This window comes from Cavia porcellus, unplaced genomic scaffold, assembly GCF_034190915.1.
Source record: "Cavia porcellus strain 051 isolate PalLab524CR breed Dunkin Hartley unplaced genomic scaffold, mCavPor4.1 scaffold_14, whole genome shotgun sequence".
In the NCBI taxonomy this organism is placed as follows: domain Eukaryota; kingdom Metazoa; phylum Chordata; class Mammalia; order Rodentia; family Caviidae; genus Cavia; species Cavia porcellus.
This window is the reverse complement of record NW_026947497.1, coordinates 18,374,958-18,395,011: the sequence shown is the minus strand read 5'-3', so window position 1 is coordinate 18,395,011 and position 20,054 is coordinate 18,374,958. Positions and strand designations below refer to the sequence as shown.

Genomic DNA, 20,054 nt, shown 5'->3' with positions numbered 1-20,054 from the left:
TTTATAACCTCTTTGAAGACAACTTGGTACTTGTTTTCCTTTTAATATTTCATGAGGGTTATAGTTATTTCAGTATTTATGGGGACTTCCACTTTGTCCCTTTTGATATCATCAAAAATTATAATTCCAATTTCAGTTTTAGGTCAAGAAGAAAAACAAAAAGTAGGTTACCAAAAATAAACAGGGTTGACTGATAATGTTTGTTTCTACCTGATTGCTATTTTACTGTCCTAATGTCTGGGTCAAGTGTTCTGTGTTCCTGGCAGGGCTGTGTTTTTATTACTGCTGTTTTGAAATGACATGACTTTATAGAATTACCTGGCGAGTTTTCCTGTTCAGTCTCTGGAACCCTCTTGTTTCTTTCTTTGATGAACCTGATCTACCCACATTTATGAGTTTTTCACGGTTTGGCTTGTGTTATATGCCATATGGGAATTTGACATTGGCTCTATGCACCATCTCTCATACCTTCAGCCATAAATCATGTGAAAGTAATAATGATGTTTTGGGAAGGATGGAAACCATGATGGCTGTAATTTCCAAAGTGGAAAGCACGCTCAGTCCTTCTCTGAACAAGTATGTCTCTTAATGTGCATTGATCATAGCCTAGGCTTGGTATGGTTATGTGAAAATATCAGAAATGTTCTTTAAGAATCATGTGGGAAGAAAAAGACAAATCAACCTTTTCTCCCATCAATATTCATTAATGGCTAGTTAGTCAACTGTAAATTAAGGATATGCTAAAGAAATCAGAAAAAATTAACCCACCAAGAGTCAGTCATTGTCAGATAGCATGACCAAGGGTTGTTATTTTCTTTTTCCCCACCTTATTTTCTTCCTGGGTCATGAGAATCCCTCTCCTTTTGTCTGGTCTTCTCCATGATGTTAAATTCTAGCGTGTGAGCTCTTCCTCTCAGAGAGACTCTTTACCTTGCTACTTATCGATCTGCCTTCTTCCCAGCTCCCCTCTAGGGTTGTTATTTTAAATACAATAACAGTAGATGGTCTATACATTTTTATTGTAGTTGTCTTATTTTAGGTCACTTGTCCTTTACTATTTAGATTTGCTTAAAAAAAGGAATATTTTCATTTCTCTTGATTATAACAATAGTGCAATTTAGAAGGGCTATTTTCTGTTTTCAATTCATCACTAGCAAGTTATTTGAGCCCAATGGGCCTACCATAGTTTTAATGTTCCTTCATCTTTGGTAAAATTTAATCTTATTCTGAGTTATACTTTAAGGTTTAGCTAAACTCAATATCACGTACCTGGATCCAGCTGCATTTTCATTATTTGAATCACAATTGGACAGACACGCATAAACTACAGGAGCCAAAAACCACAGACAGAAACCAGTCAGTTATTTATTAACCATTCTCCATGTTGTTCCCTATTAACTGTAATGCAAAGCTTGGAGGAGATGTATAGCATTATCCTCCTTCTGCCTGTGATGGGTATTTGGTTAGGTCAAACCATTTTGATTCATGGAGGTGGCACTACTTGCTTGGTGACAGAAGTAAACATTTTTCTCTTTGAAACTCTTATACAAGCTCCTTAGGGCCAGGTGTATGTCTCTGAACATAAAGTGTCTTCCTTTACAGATCCTGTGTAGCTGTCCAAGGATGCATTGTTCGAGACCTATGAGGAAATCTAGTCATAGTTCTTTGGGTTTTTTGGGGAGTAATTCTATTGGGTACCTTGTAGTAATGTCTTATCCAGTCCTCCAGTTGTATTCAAACTCGGGCATGACTGCTTTGTAGTCTTGAAATCAATTTAGTGGATCATGAATAGCCTTTAAAAATCGAATGGAAAATGTAATAGTAAAGGTTATTTAATAAAGAAAATACATTACACGTGTGTGTGTATGCACACATGTATGTGTTGGATTTTTTATAAGAAGAATTTCGTGAAGTTCTTAATCCAACAATTTGAAAGACAATAAAGTTCAGACTTTTTGTCAGAGAAATTCTGTTAGATCTCAAAGAAAAAGAAAGTTTATTCCCTAAAATTTCATGAATTAGGCTCTAAAATTAGGATTTATAATATAATATTAAAATAATAAAAAGCCATCCTAAGAAGGTTCCAGATTGGTGAGTGAGAGACGGTTACTCAGTATTTATATCATAGCCAGGCTTCCCCTTCTTTTGCATTGGGGTTGTTGTTCTTCAGGTGACATAATGCTCTTTTGTTTAAAATACGTTGTGCAAAATTGCCTGTCTTTGTGTTCAAGAACCACAATCACAGTGGTGAGGACAGGTACTACATTTAATTCATAGTCCCTGTTGATCACATTGAGAATAAAATCCATGATTAAATGTACCAAGAAAATTAGATTTTTAACTAAATAATAGTTGAAATGTTATTCTAAATATATATTTGCAATATATACTTGCTACAAATATCACAATATTTGTAGCATTGCTTTTGTGTTTGCTTTTTCTTGACTATATGAACATACTGGTGTCTTGTGATACACTGATAATCATGGTTCTATTCCTTCTGACCCAACTTAGGTTGGCAGTCTGGTATATCCAAGTACTGTTTAAGCCTGATGTGAGGATACTGCACTGTTGTAATTTTCCTAAACTCTTTCCTTCCTTTAAGATAGATATTTGCTTTATAGCTTACTGTCAATTCAACGATGTCCACTTACTCGCTGACTTTAGTTCAACAACTTCCTGTCCAGTTCTCCTCACTTGACTTATCTAATCAAGTGTCCACTAATATTCTAAACTTCTCACAGACACAAGAAGAAATACTGGAAGAGGAAATTGATGCATCTTTATTTTTAAACTTCAGTATTTTTTTCTTTTGAAAAATACATTCTTATGAAAATAAATTCTTAAATCTTACATAAATGTGTGGTTATCAGTTATGCAGTTTAGGTCAGAATCCTTGTTTTTTACATCTTCCCACAGCAGTTGTACTAATGGATATCCTTCTGGACTATCCTTGATACACTACAACTGTACATGTCATTTGTTATGTAATATGTTATCATCACATCTACCACTATATGTGAAGGCCTGTGATCCTAATACCTAGTGGATAGTCTAGTCTATAGATGGAATGAAACTCTATTTTTATTCTTTGTAAATACTTTGAAGATAACTTTAGGCAACAGTTTGTAGTGGGTTTGGGTAGAGAGGATTAGAACTCCTATCACAAAATACTTAGATCAATTTTCACTGCTATCACAAAATACCTAGATTGGGGGTCTTAAATACCATTCATCCGTCAAAGGTCTGGATGCTAGGTAGTTCAGGATGAACATGCTGTAGACCTGTTGTCTGGTGAGGGCTCATCTCCTGGTTTGCAGCTGGCCATTATTTTGTCCTGCATCTTCACACGGTACAAAGCAAAAAGAAAGGCACTGTGTCTTCTGTATACTTCAGTCCTGTTCATATGACCTGGTTACCTCTCAAAAGCCCAACCTCCTAATATTGTCTCTCTGGTGATTAGGATTTCAGTATAGCAATTTTGGTGAAACATGTTTAGTCTAAAACAGTACAAACTGGTGACTGGGTATAAGAGTCAGGACTGGAGGTGGTCACTGCTGAATTGTGAAAGAGGGAATGAGACACCACTCAGTTGTGTGAAGTTGAGAACAAATTCAAAAGTATTAGATCAGATGTAACATTTTCGGGTGAAATGTGCTACCAGATTAAGGACCTCCTTTAGTAATACTGACATTTTGCACTAACGTTTGTGTGAGAGGATGTTATTTTGTGTGTAAGTTGGAAATATAAAATTTCAGTTGCTCATCTTGGACGTAGTATATTTAAAAGTGAATAATATTATGGCATGTAAGTATCATTCTTTGCTTTAGCGTATGCTTTGGCGAACTTTTCATTTTGACTCCTATAAAGTTAATTTTCATAATCAATGCTAATTTGGATAGTCATGCAATCAAATCCTTTTACATAAAATTCTATAAGTAAACAAGTACTATTTCTGATGGTAGAACTTATGTATGGAATTTCTAGTTTAAATATTTAATTGATCTTACATTTTTGATTGCTACTACTCAATTGCCTTCTAAAAAAGCTCTATTTTCTCTTAACATTTTATGAAAAGTGAACTTTCCTCTCAATCATCACCAGCATTTTTTTTTTTTTTGGCCTGAGAATAGATAAGTAATTCTCATTGCATTTTGACAATGAAGAGTAAAATTTTGCTGCTTTTTATAATTCATTTTCATTTACACTTCCTGAAAAATTCTTGTTTATACCCTATTTTCCTATTGAATTAGTTGCTGGTTTTCTCATTGAGTTCCAAGATTATTGTACATATTATGAACATTAGTCCTTACCTACTTTTGCTTCTTACCACCTTACATCACCTGAATTTACCAACTTACATCACCTGAATAAAAAAGTTTTATCTTTTTATTTTGTCATACATGTGTGAGTTTCATGCCATTGAACTTTATAACTTCTGAGTTTTAAGATTTATTTAGAAAAATTTGTTATTCCATGATTATGCAAACGTTTATGTTTTAAAAAGTAATGGTAGTTCCTTTTTTGTTAACATTTTAATCCATCCAGAATGTTATGTGTAAATGTAGAGCATGATAAAATTCCTTAAGTGTAATCTAGTGTTGGATTCCATTTTGTTCCAATTAATCTGTTTTCTTCAATATTTTACTGTTCTAATTACTACAACAATGTGTTATTAATTTCTCTTAGGCAACTTCCTTTTCTCTTTTCAAAAATTTTTAAGTGGTGTTTTGACAACTTCTGACCACTGCTTTCTGTCTTCCCAGAGATTGCTATATGCTAAAAACAACTTTCTTTACAAGAGCAATTCTTTTTATAAACATTTGGCTTTTGTGTATGATTTGATTTGAGAACATTTTGTTCTTTTTTTCTTCTTGATAGAAAAAGACAGAAAACAAAAACTTGGCTCACTTTCCACTATCTTAATACCAAATTAAATTAATGCTGTACTACTAGTATATTTCCTGTTTGCCATGTATCACAACATGTTATCGAGTCATAACATGGAGATCTTTCTGTATCATTTTTACTTTTACTCTGTCTAAGGCTTGGTTGATTTCATTCTCCAGCCTGCAGTTTCTGTTAGAAGAAGATTAAATGGAAGAACAGTGGAAAAAACCTGAAATAGATGTGCAAGAGCCAGAACATGTGGTGTAATATTGTCACAGTTAAGATAGTGCCAGGTACCCTTACAGGGAGCCTCCAGGCTCCTCCCAAGTGTTAACAGCAAGAGAGAAAGCAAGAGACAAAACAGCGGTACAGCAAGGATCTGGGGTGACCAGTTGTCCATGGGGGAACAACAGGCCATGAGGCAGCCAGAACTTTGGCATTTATTGATTGAGGAGGGGATTATTGATGACACAGAGCAGACGTTGTCTTATGCTAAGAGGAATTTTACCTTGGAGAATCTTTAGTCTGAGTAGTCTTTGTGTTAGTGTCAGTGTTAGTGTCAGTGTTAGTCTTAGTCTTAGTCTTAGTCTTAGTCCTAGTGGTTTTAGTCTTAGTCTTACTGGGTGGGAGAGGATGACTCACTCCTAATGGATTAATGAGAAATCTCAAAATGATGGATACCAGAAATCCTAAGCCTCTGTTTGTCCCTTAGGAAAGTATGTAAAACTAGCCATTGTGAATTTGTGGTCCCCAACAAGAAGGTAAAAACTGTAAACAAGTGTATACCCTACAGAGGACAGCAGATGGGTATTGGGCAGAAGGGTGAGCAGCACACCAGTGTGCACACTCAGTACACAAGGGGGTGGATTTCAAAGGATGTCAGCATTCTTAGGGAAAGGGGGATAGCATTTTAGAAACACAGTTAAACTAAATGGAAAATTAACATATCTTTCAAAGTGAGATACTATCTCTTCTTACATAACAGTAAAAAAGAAAAGTGTATCATAGCAGGGTGTATCATCCAGAAAGTGCAACTTGAACCAGTGAAGGAGAGCAGTGTACAGATGAGACCATGTTTTCTAACTATGCTGAAGTGCAGTGTTTTCAGGATGAAGTCAGTGTTGAGACCGTTATCTCATCTTGGATGTTTTATGTTTACAATTAGGAGCTGACTCTAAGCTTTCAATCTTTTAAGTTTGCATCCATATTACTGTGAAAAATCATTAGCTACTTTTAATGAAGATTTCCTTGAAAACATGCTCTCTGGCATTTCATATATCTGGGGTCAGGCTTGTACACACACACACACACACACACACACACACACACACACACACACCCTCTTAATATTTATCTGTAGCTGCTCATTCGTTTTTGCCTGACCCAGTACTTACCAAACAGTATTCATTATCTTAGTATATGTTAAAAATCAAGGACTTTATCTTACATAGAAAACAGTGTACTAGAGGGTAAGGTTTTTGATAGGCCTACAGTTCTTGCAGTCTTCTATTTGTACTTCAGGAATCTCCACTTTTGCCTCTATAGATGCCACATGTATCTCATGAAAAACTACTAATTTATTTGTCATTCTTTAGGGAAAACAAATCATTGTCTAGAGGAGTAGTAGAGTTACTATGAATTCTAACATTTGCATTATTACAATCAGGATGCTTGTGTTTATGGAGAAAATTATGGTCTTTAATTCCTAGGATACCTGTAAGAACCTTATCTTCAAGATTGGAAACTATAGCTTCTATTGTCCTGACAGTTTTGTAAAGTAAAACTGATTCCATTTCCATATCTCAAAGAGTTTCCTTGTGAGACAATAAATTTCTTGTCTATAGATCCAAGTTAGCTGTGATAAAATGTGGCTATTGTAAAGAGTCACAACTTTTTAATTAAAGCCCAAGTCAGTTCAGTGGATATGTGTTTATTGTAAGGCTTCCCTGTAAGCAGTGTTTATTAGAAGTGTTGATCAGAGGTACAAAATACCATTTCTTAGCAGTGTTGTAGAAGGGAAAGTTCCCTGATTAGGAATTCAATCACTACCTTCCAAAGCTTCTTCTAAATTTTTATTGTTATTCTTTCTTTAGAAAGCACACTTTGTCCTATCATGGTAGACTTATGACTAAGGGGAGTCAGTATCTGGGTTCGTGGCATTCTGGCTGTTTACTAAATAGAGTTGGACCTTTAGAGCAGTGGAAAGGTTGAATTTGGCTACATAAGGCCTCTGTTAGCGATGTCACCTAAATTTTGTATTCTTGACTTCTCTGTGTAAAATGAGCTATACTTCACTGTGTAGAATTTAAACTGAATTCTTTGATCGCTTTCTAGTTTCAGCTTATTTTTCTGAGGAGCCTTTTGAAGGAAGTAGCTATAAATATGACAGTGAAATTTAATCCACAGACCTTGTAAACAGCTAGATAATGTGTATTTTATGTAGCTTTAGGTTTATTATGTGGCTCAGTGGGACAGTAATGTACTTATGCTGTGCAGGCTTGAGTATTCAATAACAACTCGGTTTTTAAAACAACAATTCTAACAAACATACTTCTGGAATATTTTCTCCAAATTCATGTTATCTTCGGTTATTTTTTGTAGTTTTATGATAGTTTTCTTGCATTGTCATAATCCCACCAAAAATAGCATCACTGATAAGTATACTTATGATGCTAAATTTTTAATTGTGAATGTTCCTCATGAAAATTTTATTCTATCATGAAATTATTTGATCTCTGTATTGTAATGCTGTGTGCTGTAATGCCCAGATTATGTTATACTGAGTATTAGAAATACACTAATTTAACAATTATTATATATTATGCCATAAACCTTCTGAAGCCATTTTGAGACATTTTAGCAGGTGATATAAATAGTACAACACATTTCCTTGTGTTATTTTTTTGCATGTGTAATAGTAATCAGACTCGATTGGTATATAAAAAGAAATATTTTACACTACTTGTTCATGGACTAGTTCATTGTTAAACTGGCAGATGTTGGTATCATCAGTGATTTGGCATTTGGACAAAACATGTCCCTTAGCTCAAAGATCATTTGATTAATAAATCAGTGTAAATCTTGGCACTCTTTAGAGATGAAAAATATAAGGATAAGACATCTTTTAAAAAGTTTAACTTTGGTACTTGTTATATGCACACACACACACACACACACACACACATACATATATACACACCCGCATCTTGGACAGAGATCTCTTCTGTACACCACACACAAGCATTTTACTACTGCTTTTCTTTAGTGAAATGATCTCTTTCAGGGCCTTGCTATTCTCTGCATACCTAGAATCTGTGATACAGGTTCAAGTCATGCCATTGCAACCCATATGGTAGCATGGGAATCACTTTGCCAAACACTTGACTATGTATTACTGGTTTGGTGCTTTAAAATGTTACTTGCTTTAAGTGCTGTTCATTTTTTTTTGTTCTAACCTTGCAAAAAGAGAAAGACTAATTTAGCATGGAATATAATATTTTTGAGTGATAATGTAACCCTGTTTTTCACTCTGTGAGACTGCCTTGTCTTTACTCTTTGGCCATAATTGAGTGATACTTGTTTTCTTCATGTTTAGAAAACTGAAAGACAGTAGATCTTAACTGTGTTTTAGATTTTTGCACTCTTCCATTGCATTTCTGAAATAAACATTAATACCATATGTAATCCAGATTTGATAATCTGTAATTCAGACTTAAAATAGCTTGCTGTCTACTAAATGTCTTCCATCCAGTACTGAATTCTTATCTTTGATAGGTCTTCTTTCACGTTTGATCTTGCATGTGTCTGTTGTATTTCTTATATTTCGAACCTTAAAATCATGCCTCCTTCCTCTTCTGTCTCATCCTTCATTTCTGATTCCTTCCCACAAAATCTGTTCCTCTACATAAGATACCCTGTATCCTACTTTTCTTATCTGTGACTACCGCCTAGGTGTAAGTCTTACCTTGTTCTTAATTTTTCCACTGCTCAGGTTTCTCTGGTTTTGGTTGTCTTCTGAAATCCCGCAGTCAACTCAGTCTCCATAACATTCTGTTAAATGTAACGTGAGATATGATACTCATCTGTTCAAAACTTTCTTGAGATTCTACATCTCCGTCTAAGTAAGAAACTGTGACCGTTAATCCTGAAGAGTCATTTTCATTGGATTTAGAGACACAAGAATAAAAGCATTTTCTTGATTGTTTCTAGGTACAACATGGAGGTGTGATCTTAAATAGTACATTCAGTCTTTCTCCCATTCCTTTCTGGTACTCTTTCCTTGCTCTGCTTCCTGGCTACCACGAACTAAGCAATTTTGCTGTTATGTCCTTCTACCATGGTGTCTCTGTCTTAAAGCCAACTAATCATGAACTAAAAAAATGAACAAAACAAACTGCTCCTCTTTTTAATTGTGGATACTGGTTATTGTGTCTCAGAGATGAGAAAGCTGGCTAATGCAGAAAATTTGTACCAGAGAAGTGGAACTATGCTGTATCTGTACCTGATCATATGTCTTGGAAATCCTAAAACTGCTTTATGGGAGGAGTTTGGAAGACATAGACTATAGAAATTTTAGAATGCAATAGAGAGAGCTAGTCAGAGTTTAAAATTCAGTAAGTTGACAGCAATGCAGACAGTAAAGGCCAGGCTGGGGGGTTCAGTTGGGAACAAGGACTCTACTGTATTTGGGGTAGAGCCCATGTATACCATGTGTATGTGTACTCTGGCAGAAAAGTTTTCAGCATTTGCTCTTGTCCTGAGACTTTGTAGGGCACTGAGACTAAGGGGAGCAGATTGATTAATCTAGCAGGGGAAATTTCAAGCCTAACATTTGGGCTGTGGTCTGGGTACTGATGGCTGCTTTTATCTATATTATAAGTGAGAATTTGGGGCAAAATACACAGCAGGAAAAACTTGTATTTTGACAAAGGGAACTGTGTATAAAATTGGGACCAGAGTATCTGTGGCTGCTAAAAAGATTAGTGCCCTTAAAAGGAAACCAAGTGTTATATATAAGAAGAAAGCTGCCTTGAGAAAATCTCAGGAATCACCAAGACTCCATCCATTGCAGGCTGAAGGGTTCTAAAATGTCACCCTTCTTTATGTCATTCTTTCTTTTGAGAAGAGAGTCCCTGAGGGAACCTTTCCTTGAAGGATGTCCTAGGGGATTGGTTTCCTGGGATTCATTTCACTGTGCTCAGCCATCGAGGAACACAGAGTGCATTGGAGCCATGGTCCTGACTTTCCGCTGACGGCAGGCCTTGGTATCGTCCATGTGATGCTGGTGTTACAGTCATGCAGAATGCAGGAATCGTAGGATCACAGAGGGTTTTGCATAGATTTCAAAGGAAAGTAGAAAGCCAGGAAAGGAGCCCCGAGAGGGAACTCCTGAAGCTGTGAGGATGAAGCTAAAGTAACAGTGAGTCTCCAGGAGGCAGGAGATGCCAGCGATGTGAAGTGTCAGCCATGGAAAATTGTAAAGTGCCTCTAATTCTGGACATGAAACTATACAATTTAGTATTTGTCCTGCTGGCTTTGGGGCTTATTTTGGTCCTTTTTTTCCCCCATTCTTGTGTTCTTGGAAAGGGGATGTTTATCTTGTGTTATTGTACTTTGGAAATATGTAGCTTCTAAAAAAAATTTCTACAGAAGTTCATAGCTCTGAGTTTGCCATGAGTCTCAGAGGAACCTTGGACTATGACTTTTGAAAAATGCTGGAGCTGTTGAGACTTTTGGGAAGGAATTATTGTGTTTGTTCTTGTATGCAGGATAGTTCTATTATGTAGGCTAAATTCTGAATTTGCTATTGTCATTATTTATTAAGTATAGTTTAAAAACATATTTGGGAGTTAAATTGATTAGGAGTATATTATGACCATTAATCCTGATGTGTTAACTTCATCAGATTAAGAAATCCCTGGTAGACTGATAAAATACACTCATGTGTGTCTGGGTGGGCCATTGGAAGTGTGATCTTGGGAATTATGTGGGAGTGATTCTTGGCCCTATGCTGTCTGGCGCCATTCCCTCCTCCGCATCCAGCCACCATGACATAAGCAGCTTTCCACAGCCTTTCACCGTGATTTCTCTGCCTTGGAGCCAGCTGATTATGGTCTGAAACTGAACCAATTAAACCCCTCCTCCTGTAAATTGTGAGTAATGGCTACTTTTGCCCTCGATTTGCTTCTCTTCCTTTAATTCTTCCGTTTCTCTGACTGCATCTTTCCACTTCTCAGTCTTTACGGTGCATCTCCAACCACACAGCTTTCATAGTGTTTCCTATCTATGTCAGCTAAGTTCTGTCTATCCAGTTTCCTTCTTTATTTTTCTTAATATCATGTATTCCGTCTTCATAGAGCATATATTTTCTTCTTGTTGTTTGTTCTCCATTAGTAAAAAAACTACCAAACAGAAGGGAGTTTGAGATTCTGTCTTTTTTGTTCACTGCTGTTTGCAACATCTGAAACAGAACTAACCATGGCACAGCAGAGATCTGAGATAAAATGATATAATGAATGAAATTTTAGGAAGGATAAGAGGAAGGAGTTTTCTTTGTGATTTTTCTTTGTACTTTTATCAATACAGCATAACTATTTGCATACGAACTATCGTTTTTGTTGTATGTTATAAATATTTTCTTTGCTTTTTGCTATAATTTTCTCTGTCCAGCTTTAAATGTACTTATTTCTCTCATCTGAATATCCACTTTTCTGCCATGCCAGTCTGTTTTCCATTCAAGAAGTATTTAAAATTTTGCCTATGTGTTCTTCTAGTTCATTTATGATTTTATTCACTTTTAAAAATACCTTACTTAATGTGATACTTATCCTATTGTATGAAGTTATAGATTCAACTTCAATTTTTCTAGAATTTTTAGACCGTTCTACTCTTTTCTCATCTATTTGAAATGTCATACTTTTTTATACTGAATTTTTGTTTTTGTTACCTTATGAAAGAAACCTTGCTTTTTTCTGATTGATTCCTCTATAGGGATATGTATTTCTATATTACCATTTTAATTTCTGTATGTAAATCACACATTCAAATATTTTTAACTTAGCTTGACTTTTTAAAAAAAACTGTTCTTCCCATACTTAATGCATTTTCACAACTGGTAACAACCATTTTAGTCCCCTTTTCAATAATATTGTGTTAACAGTTGCTATCTGCATCTTGAATACTGCAATTCTATTACACTATGATAATGTGTAAGTCAATGCATTTTGAATAAAGTGACCATCCTTTACATTATTTGAATTTTTGTATCATAGGTATATTAAAGTCCTATCACATAAATGATTTGGCTTATTGTAAATAAGAGCACGGTTTAATTTTCTCACATTTATGAACATTATTACTTGCCATCTATGGTAGAATAAGGTTTTAGTCACTAATTCGTAACAAATTATTTATTCTGATTATGTTAGAAAATGGTGATGTGACTATGCCTTTTCTGTCCTGTTTTTGTTTTTTTTTTTTAAATGTTTATCTAGCTGGTTGCTTGCCCTTATTTCTTGTTTACCAGCAGATCTGTGTTGACTTAAGACTGTACCATACGACTTAATGGTGCCTGCTTCATCTGTGCTGTGTGACTTTTGAAAAGTTGTTGAAATCGCTTAAGTCATAGTTTTCTCACCTGTGAAGTAGTGATAGCAATAGTATTTTATTCATCGTCACAGTTGGAACTTAATACAGTAATTACTGTGGAGTGTTTAGCATGACATTTGAAACAAATATATATGTGATGAATGTTGCTTAGGGTTAATCATAGCATGAATGAAGGCTGGCGTGTAGTAAAGGGAAAAGTTGAACTTAGTACTAATGATTACTTGAAATTCCTCCTTGAAGTGAGCTGTGTCTGTGTTGGAAATTTGGTGCTGGCCTGGCCCGTGCTAGAGGAAGGTTAGTTTTCAGAGGATTTACCCACCACGTTGCAATGCAAAACAGATGCAGAGAAATCGCGTTGTATGTATAGATCAGCAATTTGAGATAGTAAGAACTGTTGCTTTGGTATTTATCAAATTTTTAATTAAATCTTATGAGAGTTTGATAGTATAGCTGTTTTTCTCTTGTAAGAAAACATACTTGTGTGTAGCGTTGTATGATGGAAGGAAGAAAGCAGAAGAAACAAGATACAATCTCTCTTCCTGCTTTCCGCTTTCTCTTCATAAAGCCACCGTCTGTTTGTGTAAATCTGAGTCGATCCTCAGCTCTCCTGACTCACTTTGTCTTCTGCAGACTCACTCTGAAGAGAGGCCATTCCAGTGCGGTGAATGTAAAGCTCTGTTCCGGACCCCGTTTTCTTTGCAGAGACACCTGCTAATACATAACAGTAAGTCCCCGTTCAAGCAGTCCAGAACAGGAAGATTTATCGTAACCCTTTGTGGATGTAGGCACCCTGAAGTAAACCTGCAGTGATTAGGTCATCTGCTTCCAAACATCAGAAGGACTAATAAATCTCCCTTGGTCATTCCTTCCTCCATCATGACTTTTTATACTTTTCTTCCCAATATTTATAGTTTGCGAATAAAACCCTAGATTCACAAAGGTATCTTTGAACTTGGTTTTGCAACAGTGTTTTTGTTAACTTTTAAAGATGAGACGTTAGGAAACAGTTCTGTCTCTTTAAAACACAGAGATATCTGGCACGATTTTGTAACTGTGTCTTTCAGAATGGGAGCAGATCAGAGTACACGTCTAATTGAATTCTTTAATTTAAAGGGCACTGAGAATGTTGAGGCTCAGAGAGCACAGCGGGATGCTGGGGATTAGTCACTGATAGGTGCCTTTCCCATTACTGTCCTGCCTCTGACTTTTTATTTTCGTGGGAAATTCTTTTTATTAAGTGCTACACATCATACCGTGAAACTCCAGTGGTTGCATTATTCTTAGAATGCCACAGAATTTTTAGCTATATCACCAAAGGATGTGATTTTAAGAAGAAAACATTATTGCAAAGGTGAAAGTCAAAGTGTGTTCTTTGTTCAGATGTGGAGATAACCAGATATGCTGTTGCTCAAATATTGAAGAAAAAATTGTGTACCATGGTTAATATTTTTGCTTCTTACTTTTGAGATATTTAGTGATGGGTGTACATGTGAAGTTCCTATCCTGTTTAATATTAAGTTTCTGAGACATGTGAGGTAATTAATCAATCTTGATAACTGGTTGTTACAGAACAGTATTTTGGAAGAAGTTTTCTCTGGTCAAGTTGAAGTGTCTCAACTGAAAAATAAAAAAGATATTAAGGTTTTTATAAATACTGAGTGGTAATTAATTTGGTGAAATGCTTCCTCTAGGAAAAGATCATGCTACGTTCTCGGGCCATTCAGTGTTCACCTTACCGTTTTGGAGAAGTTGTTAACACAATATTCTGTTTTCTTATAAAGAGCAACTGTGTATTTAAGAAATAAAATTTGTTGTGCAATAGCATGGATTTCTATCCTTTTTCACTCGTCATTGTTTAAGAAAAGTGACTGTATTGAGATGAATGGAATTTAAAATAGGGATGTAGACAAGTGAACCATACTCATCTTTTGTTAAAATTTTCATAGCTAGATCTGGCCTGGTACACAGGAAATTTTTTTCTTTGGAAAAATAAAATTTCGTCTCCTAAGAAGAGGAAATTTGTAAAAGAAGAGATTTAATGATTTAGATTTCACTTTATTGGTTTCAACAACTTGAGAAATAGGATTGAAGTGATTCCATGTACACTGTGTTTGTATTGTGTATTTTTTATTTCATTGATCAGCACAGTCGTCAGGGGCTTTGTGAAGATGCATCATGATACCTGGCCAATAAAATCCATATTCATAATTGAATGGGCAAAGGAGCTACTTTAGATACCACTGAAGACCAGTGACTTAAAAGAATGGGAAAAAAGCAATGGCTAAAATAAAAAGGACAAAATACTAGGTCTTGTTAGCACAGTCCATGTAACTTTAGTATATGATGGCTGTTACTCGAAATTTGCCTCTATACTCTGATTCAAAATATAAATAAAGTGTAATAATTAGTTTAGAATTTATTCCTTTTGTAATACATTAAAATCGATAAGGCAGGTTGCTGGCTAGCTTTTTAATACCTTAACTTCCTTCATATAACTTGATAGAGTTTTTGTTCAGGGACCAAGATTTTGATAATTTAGTGAAAATGTTTTGTTACGGAGCAATCTTGAAGGGTTTTTGTTGTAGTCAGGGAATTACAAGGTAAACTATTACATATAAGACACATAAGTTATAGTATTGTTTTATGAGTCAACTACAAGGAGCGCAGGAAATCTGTCCACACATAAAGAGAGAATCCAGCAGAGGGCCTGGATCCCAAAGCAGGGTTCTGCATGAGTCCAGCTGAAGACCTGGAGCCCTTACAAGTCCAACTGGAGGCCTACAACCCACAACAGTGACTCACGCAAGTCTGTTTTACTGATCTGTGCTGAAAAGGCTGAGAAGTGCTGGTAGCCAGAAAGCCTGTGCCAGCAGGGTGAAGTATCTGTACTAGGAGTTTAAGGGCTCTGCACTGGAGCCAAGATGCAATGCTCAAAATAAGGACCCATGACCTCCTAAAAAGTACCACAGCCATTCTCAGCACAGTGAGATCCTAAACCCCTCCAATGATGAGAACTGCTGAATCCATATCAGAAAACCAGCATGACAAGCTTCTTCTGGAAATTGGAGAGCACACCTCTTCCCCTCTGAAGCCAGGAAGCAATGCTCAAAGTAAGAACCAAAACTTCCCCAAAATGAACCACAGCCATTCTCAGCGACAAGGTCCCAAGCTCCTCTGATGACAACTTCAAAGTTCATATCAGGGAAGCCAGCATGACAAGCTCCTCTGGAAGGAGCATCAGCTCCAACAGCAACACCACTTAGGAGAACCCACAGTGCTACTCTCTTCCTGTCCACCTCTTTTTATGCTGGCCGTAGTCCTCAGGTGGACCATCGGTACTCAGGATCATGCTGCTTCACTTCAGCTAGTGTTAAGCTGACCACAAGTTTTTGATCTACCACACTTTTAAAAAATATTTTTGGTACCTAATAGATTTAATATTATTAACATTAAGACTTAAAATCCTTCATCAATTGCTATTTCCTTATATTTTAAATGAGTATACATTTTATATAAAGGCATATTTAAATAAATTAAAAAGTATAAAGACAAAGCAATTTATAAGAATAATACCTTGCAATAAAAGTGTGTAAATGTAATCAATGAACCTAGCTGTCAGCATCCACACCGTTGAGTTCATTCTTGGTATGAACATGGCTTTGTTTCACTCATTAAATGTGAATGAGATTCTTATCAGAATTTAGAGAGCAGAATTCTGTTTGACAAGACAAAGTGAACGTAACGTAATTTTTTTACTTGTTTCTCTCTCTCTCTCTCTCTCTCTCTCTCTCTCTTTCCTCTCAAATTTAGAGAAATCCTAGGGTTTTTCTATTTCTGTATTTAGTGCTAGATATGATAGAAGGAAGTTATAAGGGTTTGGTTGAAACTAGTTGAAAATGAGGTCGCCTCTTCAACCTGATAGAATACAAAATGTTTAGTATTTGTATATTTTACCCTGTAGTTGGTAGGCTATTTAAGTGCGTGCTACTATATATTAATGAACCATGTTAAAATACTGATTTATTTTTTCTATATAATCATATGCTATTATAATGTCCTATTATAAGATACCATCTTCTAATTCCATACATTCATTGCTGAAATTATATTTACAGTGGCCCTTTAGAAGTTAGGCATTCATGTTAAGAAGGGTTACAAAGATAGCATTATATGAAAGTGAAAAAGTACCCCTAAGATCCCTGAACATATTTTCTAGACATGCTTTCCCCTCAGGCCCCGGCCCTAGGTAGTAAACAGAAGATGAACACCCCTAGAGTGCCCACAGTCCGGGGTAGAGCTGCCGCTTTCCATTCTCCAGTCGCAAATTGCCTCTCTGAGGATCTGGCAGACTGCTTCACTGCAGCCTAAGGCCCGAGGCAGGAAGACCCCCAGTCCTTGTGCTGAGATAGCGGCAGGAGGGACACAGTGCCGTGTGCCTCTGCCTCTTCCTCTCCAGAATGAGAGCGGTGTCATGATGTCTGTCTGCCCTCAGCCTCTTTGCTCTAGGCTGTTAGCTGTGACCATTCTGCCTCTGTTTCCGGAAGTTCAGGACAGTGGTGTGATTTGAAAGGACTTTGGGAGAGACCACAAAGACATTTCACCTTGCATGACAGCGATAGCGTCTCGTGTCCAGGCAAGAGGCTGCTTTCCTCCAGTCCTGGTTCCTTCCTGCAAACGCATACTGTAACACAGGTCCACGGTGCTTCAGGAAATGAGCGGACTCCAGTCCTACATTCTGCAGTCAGGCTGACTGGGAACTCAGCAAGATCAAAAGATTTTCCCCTGGTCACAGTGAATTAGCAAATGTGCAACTGAAATTTGTTTCAAGAACAAAATTATGAATATTATAAAAATAACTTTGACCCACCTATTGTATCTAACATTTCTCCGACTTCATATTTTGTTTCTAAGGTGAGAGGACTTTCAAGTGTCATCACTGCGATGCTACCTTTAAAAGAAAAGATACATTAAATGTCCATGTCCAAGTAGTGCATGAAAGACACAAGAAGTACAGGTGTGAGCTGTGTAATAAGGCATTTGTTACGCCGTCTGTGCTCAGGAGTCATAAGAAAGTAAGTACAGGTTTAAGGAGTGGGTTATCAGTTTAAGGATTGTGGACATACATGTTCACTGTCATGTGATGGTTTTTTATCAACTTGCCAACATATTTACTCAAAATGATAAAGGCGTAGTTTATACGTGCTCTGCAGGAAGTACCCATTTTCTTCATGTTTTAGAATAAATGCTTTTTCTGTGATAACAGCATCAGAGTTAATATAGATTAGCTAGTAACCATTCAATATATGCAATCAGTGAACCTTACAGAATTTTCTATGGGTAGTGGCCAGTTTTTAAATTTTTAGATTACTGTAGATTTTTAAATTTTAAAAATATGATGAACTTTTAGCTTACTTAGGTATTCTTCATTGCTTAGTTAGATGCTTCCTGGGAAGTTAGTTCACTGAGGCCTTCTACACTTGGCACGGTTCTCTTTGTGTCTGTAGTCCGTAGGGATTTTCTCAGTACCCAAAAGGACAGCATAAATTATTTGCTCAATTTGCATAAATGGTATTCTTACCTATAGTGATTGGGAGATTTTTGCCTTATTCTAATTAAATAAATACTTTAAGCAAATCAAGTTTTTTTCTTTGTTGGGTAAATGTATTTAACTACATTTTTCAGATATTACAATTCATATTGTGACAACTGCAGTGAATTTTAAATTGACTTCAGAAATACCTATGAAGTATGGTAGTTTTCCAATACTACTAGTTAGCAAGTATTACATGAATGTGAAGAAATGACTCCCCATTCCGCATGACTTTGATTTGGGACCTGGCTTTAGTATACCTGTTGTAAAAAGACTCAACCGAGCAACTCTTCTATTCTCATGCATCCTATATGCTGAAGAATAATGATATTATCATCATTTAAAAATATCTGAATAGAATTGTTTTCAAATTTTCCTTGAATTATTTTTTGTATGCATTTAACAGATTTTTTTTTTAGTACATGAAGAAGGAAAGAGTTTACAGAAGAATTTTTTGTCTGTAGCAGTAGCTTGTCACTGATAAAATGTTGCAGTGCATTGTTCTCTTTTATTGTATACATGTATCCTATTTTGTTCTTATACTGAGTTGTTTTCATGCTTTCTTATCAATATTTAAGATGTCTTAGTCTTGTACTTTCAATATCTTATGAAACAAGCTAACCAAATTCTATACGTAACAGTAAGATGTATTTTTGAATAAAAACAAATGTTTAATTCTTTTTATTAATATAGCATTAGTATCCTTTAGTTCAAAACTTCTGTTACTGACACATAGGTCTTGCACATGAAGAACTAAATATTTACATAGCAGGAAAAAATTCTTGTGGGTTTTATAAAGATACAGTGAATAAATTGTCAGTTACCTCTTTGGAATAACCCATGCTGTAAAAATTAATACATAAAGTTTCTAAATTATTTTATACTAATCAAGAAAATATTACTATATTTTCCCCTTTTATTATGGAATGAGAAAATAGGTCTGTTATATGTTAAAGTACAAATTCTTTCACTTTAACTTGAATCAGGAGAAAAGGTTCTTATTAAAGTGTAAAGGGGTATAACTCTTTGTATAAGAGCTTGTAGTAAAGATGGAAAGTTAAAGTCCTGCCAAGTGCATAAAATCATGGAGATGCCTGAGTGTGGCACTTGGTTAAACTGTGTTTCTACAACCTGAGTGTAGCATAAACCCTTTCAAGGGAAAAATGTTTTAAAGGACTAAACTACCTGATGTTGACTAGGGCATGTAGTTTATATCTGTTTCTATTCCTAGTCCTCTTCATTAATTCATGACAATTCAAATAACAGTACCGATGGATAATTTGCATAGGAGCTAATGAAGACCCAGGCCTGAGAGCTCTGTTTTGTGAAAGTAGCTCAAATGATTCACTCTCTGGTTTTATTAATGCTTAGGTTATCATTGAAATGGATTTCCAAAGCATTCTCTAGAACCTTCAGCTTCTTGCAGGACTTTACAGCCCCGTGTGTCTTTTTTTTAACCTCTTGAGTTTGAGAAACAGTGGGGCTTGACCTGTTTTATTGGAATGATCTGTTTCAATGTTGTTAGAAAAAATGGTCCTCTAATGAGACTAGTCTAAAACACTCCAGCTGTATTTTCATTCTGGAGTGATCACTTGTAAACTCTCCAGCACTTATTAAAACTCATTTTTGATAATACCTCTCTATATTTCTCAGGATGATTGTTTCATGCCTCGATTGAAGGTATGTTAAGGATTGAACTGCTTCTTCAAACTGACTGCTCAGTTAACACCTGCTGATTGTAAGGGCAAATTAGATTTATGTTCCTTTCAGCTTTGCAGTAAAGTCTGTCCAGACAAGCATAAGTAACAGATGACTTTATTGAGATTAATTCAGTCCTCAAGAGTTAAATGCACACAAAGAATGTGAAAAATGCCTCAAAGGAAGTGTTTCTTGGCAGCAGTCAGGAGCTGCTCTAGCCCCGTTTAGATTATGTGGTTTTGTTCGCAGATACCGATTTTGTATCATA

General features: G+C 35.9%; 1 protein-coding gene across 4 annotated transcripts in view; it reads left to right on the top strand.

The window, feature by feature from the left end:
• Prdm5 (PR/SET domain 5) overlaps window positions 1–20,054 on the top strand; it is a 173,294-nt gene that overhangs the window by 89,889 nt on the left and 63,351 nt on the right. For all 4 annotated transcript variants that reach the window (XM_063260715.1, XM_063260717.1, XM_063260718.1 and 1 more), the window contains 2 exons: window positions 13,129–13,222; window positions 17,410–17,570. In XM_063260715.1, the coding sequence (XP_063116785.1) occupies window positions 13,129–13,222; window positions 17,410–17,570 (255 nt within the window). The remainder of the gene's footprint in view (window positions 1–13,128; window positions 13,223–17,409; window positions 17,571–20,054) is intronic.